This window comes from Leopardus geoffroyi, chromosome B3 (genome assembly GCF_018350155.1).
Source record: "Leopardus geoffroyi isolate Oge1 chromosome B3, O.geoffroyi_Oge1_pat1.0, whole genome shotgun sequence".
Classification (NCBI taxonomy): domain Eukaryota; kingdom Metazoa; phylum Chordata; class Mammalia; order Carnivora; family Felidae; genus Leopardus; species Leopardus geoffroyi.
In genome coordinates this window covers 47,084,746-47,100,997 of record NC_059337.1, presented here as the reverse complement: position 1 = coordinate 47,100,997, position 16,252 = coordinate 47,084,746, and the positions used below count along the sequence as shown (strand labels likewise).

Here is a 16,252-nt window from a genome sequence, read left to right as displayed (position 1 = left end):
ACCTCTTAAGTTTACTGTTGGCCTTGTGTGTCTTTCTCTATCCATTTAGTTTTAACTGATCCATGTCTTTGTCTTTAGTGCAGATCTCTTGTAGACAGCACATAAATATTGCTTTTGTATATATTGTGATAGTCTCTTTTACTGGACTGTATAGTTCATTGGCATTTGATAATTAATATGATTGGATTTAGGTCTATCATTTTATTGTTTTTGTTTATTCCCTCGTTTGTTTTTATTATTTTTATTTTTTGCTTATTTGTTTTGTTCCCCCTTTGATGATTTCAATATTTAGAATTTCATTTTACTGTATCAGTTGGCATTTTGCTCTCTTTTCTTCAGTATATTAGTGGTTGCTCTGGGTATCACAATATACATCATTAACTGTTCACAATCCACTCAGAGGTAATATTGTACTACTTCATGTGGAATGTAGAAATCTCGCGATGATATAGGTTCATTTCCCCCTCCCCCTTCTGTTATTATTACAGGTATTCCATCTGCACACATTACAAACCCAAATACACTCATTGCAATTTTTGCTTTAAGAGTCTATGATATAATTTTTTTTTTCAACGTTTATTTATTTTTGGGACAGAGAGAGACAGAGCATGAACGGGGGAGGGGCAGAGAGAGAGGGAGACACAGAATCGGAAACAGGCTCCAGGCTCTGAGCCATCAGCCCAGAGCCTGATGCGGGGCTCGAACTCACGGACCGTGAGATCGTGACCTGGCTGAAGTCGGACGCTTAACCGACTGCGCCACCGAGGCGCCCCAATAGTCTATGATATATACAATATGTATATGTAACATATATAATGTATAATCTAATGGTATTTTAGAGAAATTAAGAGAAAATCGTCTTTTATATTTACTCATATAGTATCTATTTCTGATGTTCTTCATTCCTGAAAATCTGTCTCTCTCTGATATCATCTCCCTTCAGCCTGGAGACCTTTTATATAGCATTTTGTGTAATGCAGCTCATATAGGGACAAATTCACTTAGTTTTCCTTTTTCTGACAGTAAGCTGTTTATTTGACTTTCATTGAATTATAGAGTGTTCTGGGATGACAGTTCCTTTTAGCGCTGTCTTCTGACTTCCATCGTTTTTGATGAGATATCCATGGTAATTCAAATTATTGTTTCCCTATATGTAACAGGATTGCTTTCAAGATTTTTTCCTTATTGGTGGTTTTCACTAGTTTGACTAGGATATACCAATGTGTATTTCTCTCTGAAAATTGTTTGGGATTTGCTGAGATTCTTGAATTTGTAAATTTATGTCTTTCACCAAATTTTGGAAATTTTGAGCCATTACTTCTTTGAGTATTTTTCCTGCTCTAGTTTCTTTATCCTTCCTTCTGTGATTCCAGTTAGGCATTAGAAATTGTACCATAGTTCCAGGAAGCTCCATTTATTATCTTCAATCTTTATCTTATTCTTATTGAATGACTTGTTAATGTGTCTTCAAGTTCACTGACTCCATCATCTCCATTCTTTTCTTCAGTCTAGTGATTTTCTATTTCTTTGATTTTTTATTACATCAATTAGAAGCATATTTTCTTCGACCTCATTGTGCTCAATAGTTATAATAGCTGTTTTAAAATCCTTGTCTGAAAATTTCAACATCCAAGTCATCTCTGGACTGGCATCTATTGGTTCTCCTTTTTCCTGGGAATGGTCACATTTTCCTGACTCTTCGCATGCCGAGTAATTTTGGATTATAACCTGGACTTTGTAAAGGTTTTGTTATGGAGACTTTGGATTCCGTTTTATTATTCTGAGCAGCACTAAGGTTTTTGTTTTAGGTAATGAATTTGGTTAGACCCAACTCTACCCTGCCATGCTGTGATGGCTCATATCTCAGTTCAGTTCTTTAAGCCTTGGCTGTAAACCTCTTTGAGTTTGCCCCATACATGTATGGTTCAGGGGTTTGCCGGAGACCTGAGCTGAGTCTATACACAGAATTTAGAGTTTCTGCCTTCATGGACTCTCCTTTTGGTTTCCCCTTTACTCTTGGCAGTCCTGGTTACGCTGGACTCCTTCTGTTTTTTTGTGTTTGTTTGTTTCTACCAGAAAGATGATCTTTCTGTTGAATTTTTAAAGTGTCTGTGTGGTCTCCATGACAGTACTGCTCCTGGGCAAAGCTGCAAACAAAAACAAACAAATGAGTCACAGAGAACCCGTTCTAAGCCTATCACTCCCCTCTATAGCTCGCCTGTCTTTAGTCTCCAAAGACCTTAATAGATGCTTTTTTGTCTTCTGTCCAGAGTTGATTGATAGCTAATTTTTGCAGGACCAACCATTGGTTGAGTGCTCGCTGCTCAGTGTTATAAATGCAGCTCTCATTCTCTGAACTACGAAATTACAGTGGCCTCCTTGACTAATCTTCCTACCTACAGTTTTATTTCCTTCCAGTACAACTTTCACTTGGAGGGCCAGTGGTTGAAATAAAATCTAGGGCTGACTCTGGGCTTATAGAATTGGGTATAAAGTCCTTGTAAAGGTGCATGTAGCCCTTCACAAGCAACTCTTGTTACCTGCATACTTCACTAAGGTGCTTGTTCTTAACCTGGTATGTTCCCCAATTCTGTACCACTCATCCCTTTGTATCTCTTATGGACAGTTCAATCCTTTTTCACATCTTGCACTCAACATATTCTCCAAGTCCCCCCTTATAGTCTGTGGATCCCTCTGGCATTGGACTAATGATTTTGTTATTTTCTCTTTGGTAGTCTGTATCCTCATAAGACTGAAATCAAGGGTTGCAACTCATGCCCTATTTCTTTAACTGCTAACTAGCTCCCCTAACTTTACACACGACATGATACATAGTAGATAACTCATATATAAATATTTGGCATTAAATTTTAAGAGAACAGGGTTTTCATATCAGCCTTCAGCAGGTATCTGATGTGCACACAGAGTCCTTCTGAAATAGAACAAAGGATTTGTGTCTACCAGTCTGCTATGCACTGTATTCAATGTACCAACAGGGTACTGTTTTTTATGCCTCCTAACTATGGGTAGTCAACTCAGAATTATGTGAAATCGTCATTATTACTCTATTCTGAGAAAAGAGACAAGGCAGTGGGATTTCTGGAGCTTGTTAATGGGCAAGCCTCTTCTGCCTTGGTCTTTCCTAATGAATGGGAGAGTCCAAATATTGCTGGGGAAGCCGTGTGTGTGTGTGTGTGTGTAGATGTTGTACCTCAGGCAGTAAGCCAGCAGCAACATTTTTCTATCCTGAGCATTAAGTGATAGGTTTGGAGCCCATCCAGCTGTCGTGGCTTGTCAGCTGCTAGCGAATCTGGAATGCATTCTCCCCCTGTACACCATTTCCCACTTTTGTGCAAGGATCCATAGACTATCAGAGCATGGGTTTGTACCGGAGCGGCTGCTTTGCTCCTCGGAATCAGCCATTTGGAGCAGAAGCTGAGCTGTACCCCACTTTCTTTTGAAACAAATGAGCTTCTTTTTCAAAGGACTTTTCAACTTTCATGTGTTAATCTAGTGTCTTACAGTAGTGCTTTAGCTTCAGGTCCAATTTAAAACAAAAAAAGGCAAGAAAAAAAATTTTTTTCTAATTATGCAAATAACATGCTACTTGTAAAAGTATTTATACATTTATTTATTCCATAAATATTTTGTATTTCTGACATGCCATGTTCTGAGGATATAGATAAGTAGATACGGTATTGCCTAGTGAAAATTTAGTCTAACAGTTGCTGGCAAGGATGTGGAGAAAGGGGAATGCAAACTCATGCAGCCACTGTGGAAAACGGTGTGGAGGGTCCTCAAAAAATTAAAAAATAGGACTAACCCTACCATCCAGCAATTGCATTATTAGGTATTTTCCCAAAGAATACAAAAATACTAATTCAAAGGGATACATGCACCCCTATGTTTACTGCAGCATTATCTACAACAGCCAACTTATGGAAGCAGCCCAAGTGTCCATTGATAAATGGATAAAGATGTAGTCTGTGTATACTTATATATATGTGTGTTATATATGTGTGTGTATATTATTCACTCACATGCACACACAATGGAATAGTATTCAGCCATAAAAAGAGTGACATCTTGCCGTTTGCAACAACATGGATGGACCTAGAGAGTCTAACGCTAAGTGAAATACGTCAGAGAGACAAATACCATATGATTTCACTCATATTTGGATTTTAAGAAACAACACAAATGAACAAAGGAAAAGAGAGAGAAACCAAAAAACAAACTTAACTATAGAGAACTGATGGTTACTAGAGATGAGGTGGCTGGGAGGATGGTTGCATAAGGTGATGGGGATGATAAACTATGCTTCTCATGATGAAAAAAAAATAATGAAAAAGAATTAAACTGGTAATGTACAAAAAAAATACAGAAGAACTTAAAAAAAAAAATTGAAAGCTCTCAATGCACAGAGATAATCGTGTTAACCCCGTTCTGGAATTTGCATGTTTGCACTTTAGGTGTCAGGCACCGTCACTTCTACTCTCATTCCAATATCCTCAACCCTCCTGCTCCTTTGTCCTTCATTTCCCCCATGGGGCAAATTTCCAATTCCTGAGCATCTAATCATCAACCTAGGTAATGTCTGGCTCTGGCCTGAAGAAAAACTATTTAGAATGCTAATTTTAATCCCAAGGAGCTTGTTCTACTTTATATGTTTGAGATTCTGAATTTTCCAAACCTAAGAAATACTAATTATTAAGTTATGGAGGTATTTCCCACTAAATTAAATTAATAGACTTACTCATTTTATAGTTTAATAAGGGAGTATTAAAACATGAGCTGTACCTTATTTATAATTGCAAGGAAAGTGGTAAATATCTAAGTGCCATCAATAAGAGACTAGTTAAATAAATAATGTACATCCATACAATGGAATGCTCTGAACCCATTAAAATATCTTGCTGACATAAAAAGAAAACTAATAAACATGGCAAGATAGTCACAACAAATTGCTGAGTGAAAAAGACCCCAAATTTAGCAAAGAATAGGGTATTTCGTTTGTTTCCATTTATGCAGAATTGGATCCATATGTATGTACATGCACAGAAAACTATCCGTAAGGATGTGTTTCTTTAATTCCTACTGTGTAAGAGGTGCTCGAAAAATACATTATGACATGTCCATGTCACAGGGGAAAATCGGGTAATACATGGCATGTTTGTGGGGGACAGATTTGCTTTACTAAAAGTACTTTTTTCCTCCTCTCTAGAATAATGAACTACAAAGCAGGTTGGACTATTTAACAGAAACCCAGCCCAAGCCTGAGGTGGAAACCAGAGAGATTGGAGTAGGCTGTGATCTTCTACCCAGGTATTTAGGAATTTCCTATTTTTCTGACTCAGATTCCTCTTTGACTTAGGAAAATACTTTATGGGGCTGTTATTACCAGAATTGCATTCTTTCTATCAAAAATATTTCTGCAACAGTAAATGATCGCTGCTGAGAAGTCTGGCTGGTTTCTGAGGGAGCAGGGGCATTGTGCAGGGCAGAGGGGATAGTGAAGAGAGGCCTGGAGAAGCCACATCAGAGAAAGATTGGCCCTGTCGTAAGTGCACGCATTTGTTTCTCTATCCATTCATTCATTCACTCAGCAAACATCAGTTGAGTACCTTCTTTGTGCCAGAGGCATAGGGAGAGGAATGAGATTTGATTCCTGCCCCACATGCGGTCTGGGGAGGCAGACACTTAACGACTGTGCCAGAGGGGCCTGCGAGGGGCTTTGGTAACACAGAGGAGAAGTTCTAAGTCTTGAACAAATGCACGTGGTCCCCAGGGCCGTAACACTGTATTGTCAAGCACCGGCGCAAATAAACGGATCTGTTTCAGTCATGACAGACAAACAAGAACGACCGCCTTGTTTGTTAAGTTGCACTTCTGAGCTCGAGGACTGACCTGTTTGTTCTTAAGCTGCTCCACACACCCATGCCTGGGTCTCTCCCTAGTAAGAGGAGAGTCTGTGACCTAGTAACTAACCCACCATCTCTAGGAGCTCAAATCTGTGCTTGGCCCAAAGAGGACATAAAACAAGTTTATAAGCATGTGGCTTATGACTTAGGTAGCCAAAATCACAAAGTACCTCATATACTGTTTGTGGGAGGGTGTATTTGTGTGTGTTGCATCAGACATTAGCAAGCCAGAAGAATGTAGAATCCTGGAACCTTGAATGTTACATCTGGTGGGAAACGGCCGTGAGCCGATCACCAAGATACCTGGGTCTAGTCCCCCTAGTTAGTGGCGGGATACATTCAGGCTGGACTCTCTTTGCTGAGGCCTCAGTTTACCATTCAGTAAAGTCAGTGGTTTGAGTAGGTGATTGCTCAGATTTAACCAGCACAAGCAGGGAGAAGGGTAGGTAAGTAGACTCGAGGTCTCATCAATGTGGGGGACAAAGTACCGGATAAAAATAAAGCCAAAAAGAATGATCATGTCCAGGGCCTCCTTGTGAAATATAAAGTTTGATCATTTCTGTCCTTTTTTTGTTTTTCAAGAATCAAGTGGTTTAGTCCACTTTAATTGCCCACATAATAAATCTTGTTTGGCTAAGACCTGTATAAAACTATGTCTGAAACCAATAAATTGTTTGTTTTCCAATTCCCACATTTTGGCTTAAAACAAGGTTTTCAATTTGTATGCCGAAGGATAGCCTGCAGCAAACTTTTATGGCTAAGTTATGAAACCACAAAGCGGTTTTCATAATGGAAGTGCTGACAGACCCTTAACTTATGGCCATGGTGGACTTGGAAGCCACTTCAGTATCTAAAAGCAGCTTTTCCATAAACGGAACATTTGGTTTCCCCCAGGATCCATCTTAGCACTTTAACTGCGTAGGTCAATCAGCAGAGGAAATGAAAACTACGTGTCCGCATTTCCGGAAAGGCAGAGTAAGATTTCATTCGCTTCCTCACAGATATTTATTAAGTGCCTACTATGTGAAAGGTGCCACGCGGGCCCGAGTGGTGAGGAGCTCGGGGTCTTTAGAGAGAATTCAGAGTAGCAGTTTCCCACCTGTGCTCGGTGCTGCTGGGCTCTGTGCTGGGGCTCAGGGTCAGGCCTCCGGATGCCTCGGGGTGAGAAGGTGAGCAAGGAGCTGGCCTGTGGGGACACTCCCCCTCCTGGAAAACAAAACCAAACCAAACCTGAGAAACTCAGCTTTTAGTATGTTTTGTGTGTTGGATTCCAAGTGAGATTTTGTTTGAATAAAGAGTTCTATGGTCAAAAACAAATTAGAACCCTCTGGTCTAGTTTATTTATTATTTTTTTTAATGTCTATTTTTGAGGGAAGGGGGTAAGGCCAGTGAGAGAGGGGGACGGGGGATCCGAAGCAGGCTCTGTGCTGACAGTGGAGAGCCCAACTCGGGGCTGGAACTTGAACCGTGAGATCATGACCTGAGCCAAAGCCAAAGTCGGATTCTTAAGCAACATAGCCAGGAGCTCCTCCAACCCCCACCCCAAGTCTAGTTTAATTCCCATGTTTGAAAAATACCAAAATCAAGGCCCAGAGAGAAGTGATTTACTGGAAACCACACAGCCAGGATTAAAACCAGGTCTTCAAAGTCCTGGTGTGGTACATGTGTGATTTAAAAAAGAATAAATAGAGGGCTCCTGGATGGCTCAGTCAGTCAAATGTCCAACTCTTGGTTTTGTTTGGCTCAGGGCATGATCTCACGGGTTCCTGAGATCAAGCCCCACATCTGGCTCTGGGCTGACAGTGAGGAACCTGCTTGGGATTCTTTCTCTCCCTCTCTCTGTGCCCCTCCCCGGCTCTGCTTTCTCGTTCTCTCTCTCAAAATAAATAAACATTCAAAAAATAACAATAAACAGAGTTGCTGAATTGTGTCGTATATGTTTTAACAAAATTCCTGGTTCTTACTTGGACTTTAAACTTCCATCTAATACAAGAGCCCATGGTGTTTTCCAGAATATTTTAAAAACAACTTCCTCCAAAAGGTGCCTGGCTGGCCCAGTCGGTAGAGCACGTAACTCTTGATGTTGAGGTTGTGAGCTTGAGCCCCATGTTGGGTGTAGAGATTACTTAAAAAAAAAAATCTTAGCCCAGCCTCCTCCAAAATGTTTTAGATCAATAGAAGTATTGAATTAAGCCTCAATTATGCAGATGAGTTTTGTTCTCACTTCATGTTCTCTCAAAAAGAACCTGACAGGGGTGCCTGGGTGGTTCAGTCGGTTAAGAGTCCAACTTCGGCTCAGGTCATGATCTCATGGCTCATGAGTTCAAACCTTGAGTCGGGCTCCGTGCTCACAGCTTGCAGCCAGGAGCCTGGTTCGGATTCTGTGTCTCCCTCTCTCTCCCTCTCAAAAAACAAAACATTAAAAAAAAGAAAAGAAGAAAGAAAGAACCTGACTGTGGGAGCCTCAGGCTGTGGGGCTTCCCTGCCCAGCCAGCTGCTGAGCACAGCCTTGGGCAAGGTACTTAATCTCTCTTAAGCCTCAAAGATTTCATCCTTAAAACAGAAGTGAAGAGGACAACATCAAATCTCACAGGGTTTCTATGAGGATGAAATGAAACCATGTATATAAAGCATTTAGCACGATAACTAGTTAAGCACTTAATAACAGTTATTATTACTGTTAACTAAACCAAAACTCTGGTTATTATGTAAGACGCTGTATCAAATACAAGTGAATTTGGGTATGCTATGTTAGTTTCATTAACTTAATTTTTACTGATGGTTATTAGTAATTTTATGAGATGGATTGATTGTGAAATGGATTCAAGCCTATCATGCTCCAGTATGCATTAAGCTCTCCAATTAAACTATCAGTGGTTTGGAACCCTCTAGACATTGCATAAAAAAAAACCTCTGGAAGGCCCAGTGATGGATGACGTCTCTTCCAACTGAGATGTCAGAAGTAAAACATAAGTCCCAGGGTGTTCCAGGCACCAGGCACGAAGCCCCACAGTAGAGCAGGCCACCCAGGACTCATTTCTGCCTGTACCTGCAAAGCCTTTCGTGATGTGCTGCTGCTAACCGTGTTTGACTTATAATTAGAGCTGCTTGGTTTTGATGCTGGGAAAACTGGAAATCAGCCTTTTCTTTACTTTTAGAGCCAATAAGCCCCTTTTGTGAACTCCTCCCCCTACCACCACCATTTCCCCATTTTTGCCAACACTGTGTACTCCTGTGGACAGGGACTCTGGGCTCGCTCACCCCCTAGTCTAGCACTTTCTTGATGCTCAATAAACATTTGTTGGCTGAATGAATGAAAGGTACATACCAAGTGAGGACCGACGCAGGTGATCTGTACTGTAATACAACCTATTTATTTGCTTCATAAAGGACCCCGAAGAAGCAATTTTTGCTTATGTTTTACTTCTTTGTGATTATTCTCCCTCTCCTCACTAGAACATAAGCTCCATCAGGGCAGGGATTTTCATCTGATCGCTAATTACCACCTCCGATCCTCACTACGGGAGCTTCTCATGGCTCTGTCTTGGTTACAGTGGTTCTTGCAAAGCTGGCGGCCAGTCTCCTGGCTTTACTTCTGCCCTTCCTGTGCTGAGCTCTCAGGTACTTCCAGCCTCTCCAGACACAAGTCCTCATTCCCTGCTGGGTGCTCCCAGCGTGCTGGCTGATTGATCTTCATACCCACCTACAGCATCCATAGCTGACTGCATCATTTTTTTTTTTTTTTTTTTCCATCGAAGCCAGTTCCTCTTAGTAGTGGTTAAGAACGCTGGCTTAGAAATTAGACCTGGGTTTAGGTCCTGGGTCCGCCTCTCACTACATCTACAGCCTTGGGCAAATCCCTAACCTCTTTGAGTCTCAGTTTCTTCACTCAGAACTGGAAGGTTTTCGACAGTAATTCCCTCAGAAACTTGCTGGGATGGTGAAGTAAGATACAGGTATGAAGTCCCAGCATAGAGGGCGCATTTTGCTATTTCCAGTGGTGGCCGCCACCATGGTACCAGGTCCCTAAGCTCAGTACACTGTGGGCACTTCTGCTCCAGGATGGCCTCAGTGCCCACACAGTCCTATCTCCTCCCTGCATGACCTGCTTCATGACCTCCATACCCCCTGCCACCAGCCTGCTGGAGACCCAGGTTCTCTGTGTCTACTTGACTCAAATACCACCTTCTGCCTCGTTTCTCCTTTTCATCTAACCCCTGCATTCCATACATTTCTAGAGAGCACAGATCTTAGAGCAAAGACGGAAGGAAAGGGCTGAGAAGGCACTCACTGTCATTTCAGGGGTTTTAAACACCTGTCTTTTAGAAAAGACTTAAGAGTTTGATTTGAAAGTTTGATATATATTAAGTAAAGCCACTGAGAGCAATTTCCAGTCTGCTAGACTTCAAAGAGAAGATGAAAAACAAAAAATGAAAAGAAAAAAAGACTTTTTCTCCTTGCCCCTTAGTGAAACTTGGCTTCCAGCAAGCTCATAAATTATGCCTGAATAGGTGTGATGTAATGGAAACATACTCCCCGTGGTCACAAGTGCCCAGCACATAGTAAGCGCTTTAAAATGCCTCCATCTCCTATTTCTATCGTAGAGACCAGAACACAAAGTAGTTTTTTGTCAAAGCTCTATTTGCTGACTCTGCTATTGTTTCCCCCGGGGGAACTGCCTCTTTATGGATTAATAAAAGGTTAACAATAGCCTTAAAGTGTTAAAGAAAATGGTTGAATTTTAGTTCTGTGGTTGAAATTATTTGTGTTCTTGAAATCCTGTTGTTTCCTAGTGATCAACCAAATAAAATACCTCACTTCCTTTTGAAAGGCTGGGATAGGAAAGCCTGTTTTTGAAACCCAGAACGTTCACCTTTATAAATATTTCTGGACTTTATGGGCTTTTAGGATATTATCACCAGAGACCATTTCCGTTATGTGGAATTTTCACAGTGGTTGGCACAAATCACCATCTGGCTCCTGCCCCTGGCACTCCACTAAAGTGCCTGGTCAGGTCACTGGGGACCCCTCAACTGACAGGTCTTGTGGATTCCTCTATCTATGGCAGGTGACCTGCTGACCACTTACTCCTGGGAATCCTTCATCCCCTGGTTTCCTTCGTCATCCATACATTGCATACATTGAGTGATAGCTGTGTGCCTGGCCTGAGTGAGCTGCTAGACTCATGGAGAGGGGTGAGCTACGGTTTTCACCCTTCACGAAATTGTAGCTGGCAGAGGATGTGTAGACCAATGGGGGCTGTGGGATGCTTCCAGTGGTGTGTCAGAAGCCCATAAGTCCTTTTCGCGGTGTATGTGGGGAGGATGGTTTGGAGAGCATGGAGAAGACATACTGAATCTCTTGGAGAGAGACATAAAAGTTTAAAATTTCCCCCAAGCTTCTAACACACCGCCTAAGAAGCTGTATCCCAACTATAGTTGCAAATCACTTCAGGGTAGTGGGAGGTGTTACCTGCTGGGAAGGTTTAGCAAAAGTGACCTTGTGGAAGCAGAAAAGTGAGCACCACTGTTCAAGGAAACTGAAAACAAGCACAAAAAGAAACGAATGATCGTTTCTATCCTTGCGGTGCAGAATCAGGGAAACTGTCATATTGGAGGTGATGTCTGAGTCTTGAAATACAGGCAGGGATTCACCAGACCCATTTGATTAGGGGAGCATTCAAGGTGGAGGGGACAACATGAGAACGGCAGTGTGGCCATGATGAAAACTATGGGAGAAATAGCAGGAGATGGTAGAGGGCCTTTAAGACCATGCACAGGAGCTTAGACTTCATCCAGGAAGCAATGGGGCAACATTGAAAAGTCTTAGGAACAGTAATGTGCTTCTTTTATCAGTGAGATCTCTTTGACAGCAAAATGGGTAGAGGATTTGCAGAGGGGGAAGACTTGCTGAGACGGAAGGCAGGGAGACCATTTAGAATACTCCTCAAGTATTCAAAGTAGTCAAAGATAGTCAAAGATAAATGTTGAGAGCCTGAACTTGGGCAGTGGCTGAGGGAATAGAGAAGACAGATGACAAAACAGTAGCTAAGGAGGTATATTCCATATCACTTTGTGAAAGATTGGCTATGGGCAGTTCAGGGAAGGGAGCGGACTCGTATCTCATACATACAATTGGTCATTGCAGTAGTTGGGTTAAGAAATGTTAGCTGCTGTAACAAAAAGCCCACAAACCTCAGCTTGGCAAAATACTGATTTCTCGTGATACAGTCCAAGACTAATTGGCATGGGCCTCCTTGCACACATTCAGGAGCCCAGATTCTTTCAACTAATGACTCTGCCTGGGTTTTGGAGACCTTTTGGGCCCTCCACTACATCCTCTGCATGAAAGGGAAGAGATTGGGCATGGAGGGTTATGCAGAAGGATTTTATGGGCTAAACCTGGAAGTAATATACATCATTTTTGCCCCTTTAGTCATATGGCCCATTACATTGCCAAGGGGGCTGGGAAAGGTAGTTATGTGTCCAGGAGGAAAAAGAAATGGGATATTTTCTCCATCTCAGTCACCAAACCCTGGTTAATTCTACCTTCCCAGTATCTCCCTACCTTTTCCTTGCTACTTCACCTCGAGTGCTACAGTCAGAATTCAAGTTCTCATGACCTTTCTCTCGCCTCCTAAATAGCAAAAATCTGTTCACTTTCTGCCTTCAGACTAACCCCTCTGCAGTCAACCATCAGTGGTGCCAAGGAATCTTGGCATGAGCATATCACTCCCCTCTTTAGTGGCTCTGTGTCCCCTTCTGAACTCCTTAGCAGGGCACACAGGGCCCTTCCACACCAGGCCTCGTCTTCTGCCATTTTTCGTCGTGAACTCTTTGCTCCAGTCCTACCAAGTGTGTCTTTCCACACCCAGAGTCCTTGTGTTCACCCTTCTTTTGCCTTTGCGCACACTATCCCTTCTGCCTGAATTCCCATCTCCTTGTCCACCAGAGGAACGCCTAAGCACCCTTCAAGATGCCCCCTCTGTGCGAATTTCCAGATGCCCTCCTCCTAAGTGCCACGAACTCGTTCTGCCCTCAGTTTGCCCGTCATATGTTAATTCTTGTATTGCTCAAGGTCCTGGCAAGACAGGAAGGATTGAAGAGACTTAGATGAAGGTTTGGACAGCTTTGAGAAAAGTAAACGACGCACAGTGGCTTACTCTGGAGCTAGCACAGTGGAAGTGGTCACCAGACTGGGCCTCTGCAGAGGCAGGGGGAAGAAGCCAATAGAACACACAAAAGGGGGGTGCTGGGAACTGTGGCCTCTGCTAGAGGAATGCAGCCAACCACCAACCTGCAGCCTGGCCATAAGGGAACAAATGTGATGACCTCACCGTCCTTCCATTCTCTTATCCCCTGCTACCAGTTCCCAACTGGTCAAAACCAACTGGAAGCTAAATTCTAAGGGAGCCCATGGATGCTGACATCAGGTCAGCTTCCCAAAGGCACAGAGTGGGGTGGAGAAGGGGGAGAGTTTTCCGAATGGGCAAATGGAGAATATCCGGCTCATTTTGCATCTATTCTAGTACCTAACACACTACATTCAAATCATTTTATTTTTTTATTAAAAAAATTATTTTAATGTTTATTTGAGAGACAGAGACAGAGTGTGAGGTGGGGAGGGAAAGAGAGAGAGGGAGACACAGAATCTGAAGCAGGCTCCAGGTCCTGAGCTGTCAGCACAGAGCCTGATGCGGGGCTTGAACTCACAAACTGCAAGGTTGTGACCTGAGCCAAAGTCAGACACCTAATCGACTGAGCCACCCAGGCTCCCCTACATTAAAATAATTTTGAGTTCTTTAAATACATGGTTTTTTTTTTTTTAATTTTTCTGAATGATATTTAGCATGACCTTTCAAAATTGCTAAGATTAATGGTCCCTCTTATAATATTTAAACAAAAGATTCAACTGCATTCTGTCAGTTTATTTTCAGGCTGCCGTGGCTGCAAAACCATTTTCTAGAGCTGTCTCACTTGAAGACTGTGGGGAGTTCTGGTCGATCTTCCTGACTTGCCTTTTCTCGTTTCTCAGCCCAACAGGGAGGACTCGTGAGATCGCAATGCCTTCCAGGAATTACACACCGTACACACGAGTCCTGGAGTTAACCCTGAAGAAAACTCTGACTTAGGCGCCTGGAGACAGTCGCTTTGGACAGAGGGACAAAGGCCCTAGAACCCTGTGGCTTGAGGCTGGGAAAGGTGGCTACCACCTCGTCCTATACAGGTTTAAGCCAGAAAGGAGATTGCTGACTCTGATGTACTTCTAAAACATGAAGGAAAGCGGAGGTGGAAGGGGAGGGCAGGAGAGAGAGGTGTCGAGGTCCTATTTCAAAACACCCAACCGTGCTGTACTGGGCCGTCATTAGCTTTGGGAGTAGACACTGAAATTCTGTCAGGAGAATTCCCTCACAATTTATTTTCTGTTTTACTAGCCTTCAGCTGGGAGGAAAAAGGGCATTAATTTGAAATTTCACGTTATTCACGTCAGGATCATTTGTTACAGCATGAAGGTTTTATTTACCCATAAAAGTATTAGAGGCAGTGTTTCTCTGGTGCCGAGAAGCCTGTCTGCGGGAGCGTGGGCACCTGGGGAGACCTGGCCAGGAGGGAAGGCTTCCCAGCATGCAGACGCTCTCTCTTCTTGGTGCCAGGATGTGTGTGGGGTGTGGGAGCCGCGGTTGGAGACTGGCCTCCTGCGGGCATGGGTGCCTCATTCCCATGTGCTAATCCTCCGGTTTAATTTGTGCCTTATGTCTGTATGGGGCTCACTGAAATCAATGTATTTATTTTACCTGTGATTTTTTTTCTTTCTCATTTTAACTGAAAAAATTTTGTATGTTGTGGAAATGTAATCATTTCATGTTTTCAGTATCGACTGGTGTTTTTGTTAAATGAGTAATTTGTTCATGCATGCTCTACTTTGATATTACAATCTGTGTCACATATGTTTAATAAATGCCATATATTTTGTTCTACCCGTGTTGGCTCTGTGTTTCATCCATGGGCAGGTAGAAGAGGCAGACAGCGGAATCGGGATCTGGAATGTCAAAGTGAGGGCACAGTGATCTTTCAGTCAGTAGTCCTTAGAAGCATTTATAAACCATAAGAGAGGGTGTGTGTATGTGTGAGAGAGCACCAGCGTGTGTGTGTGTGTGTAAACCCTGAACATTATCTGCAAACTCTAATATTACATAGTAATTTTATCTTATTGAAATGAAAAATAGCTTTGTATGCAAGGTTTTATCCTAAATAAAAAAGTAACATTCTATAATAGTGCCTCTATCAATATTTTCATTTCAGTCCTTCTTGGCTTTCTTCACACACACACACACACTATTTGTTTTGTTTTTAAAACAAGCATGGCAGTATACTGAGAAGCAGAATCTCTTTGGCTTTCTTCACACACACACACACACACACACACACACACACACGCTATTTATTTTGTTTTTAAAACAAGCATGGCAGTATACTGAGAAGCAGAATCATGATATTTAGTAACATGGGCTCAGGGGACTGAGCTCGGTCACTAGTATATGCTTTGGGCAAGTCGCAGAACCTCTTCGAGCCCCTGTAAGATGCAATCAGTGATAGTTCTTTCCTAACCGGAGTTGGTGTGAAGATTACATGAGTTAATGTCCATGAAGTTCTAACGTGATGCGTGGCACATAGTAGGCACTTACTTACTAAGTGCTATTATCAATACATACCTTTGTAATGGACTTACTATACTGTGATCAATCTAGATATGGATATAGGTATATAGATCTATGGTACTGCTTCTTACAATTAATTGGATTCCATTTTATTGGCATGCTATGACTTCCTGGACCTATCCAGTCAGGTTGGAATTTTGGAAGTGGGTCTCCTTTTCTTAAGCAGTCCTCTGATGAATCCTCTTCTACATGCATCTTTGTACGCTTGCCTAACTGCTTTCTCAGGATAAATTCCTACAAGAGGAATCGCTGGGCTGAGACAAAAATGATGTAAACTTGGGGTGCCTGGGTGGCTCAGTCGCTTAAGCGTCCGATTCTTGATTTTGATTCAGGTCATGATCTCACGGTTCGCGAGACTGAACCCCACACGGGGCTCTGCGCTGACAGCACAGACTCTTTCTTCTCTCACTGTCTCTCCCCCTGTCTCTCCTTGCCCCTCTCCCACTTGTGTGCGCATGCTCTTTCTCTCTCAAAATAAAGAAACATTTTTAAAAAACTATGCCAACTTAAGTCTTCTGGTGCATATGCTCCAACCGGGGCTGTGGCAGTTTGTGTCCATTTAAATTCTTATCAACAGGATGAGAATGTGGTTTCCTGACCCCTTTGCCAACAC

At 42.4% G+C, this 16,252-nt stretch overlaps 1 protein-coding gene and 1 long non-coding RNA gene across 2 annotated transcripts in view; one reads left to right on the top strand and one right to left on the bottom strand.

Moving 5' to 3' along the window:
• LOC123582953 (myocardial zonula adherens protein) overlaps positions 1 to 14,898 on the top strand; it is an 88,951-nt gene extending 74,053 nt beyond the window's left edge. Inside the window, exons 12-13 of the mRNA XM_045449610.1 lie at positions 5,225 to 5,325; positions 13,956 to 14,898. Of these exons, the coding sequence (XP_045305566.1) occupies positions 5,225 to 5,325; positions 13,956 to 14,052 (198 nt within the window). The 3' untranslated portion in view covers positions 14,053 to 14,898. The remainder of the gene's footprint in view (positions 1 to 5,224; positions 5,326 to 13,955) is intronic.
• On the bottom strand, positions 2,057 to 7,126 carry LOC123582956. The gene is made up of 2 exons (XR_006704670.1): positions 7,021 to 7,126; positions 2,057 to 2,147 (listed from the first exon to the last, which is right to left on the bottom strand). It is a non-coding gene; the product is annotated as an uncharacterized LOC123582956 (long non-coding RNA).
• Positions 14,899 to 16,252: the final 1,354 nt, after the last annotated feature.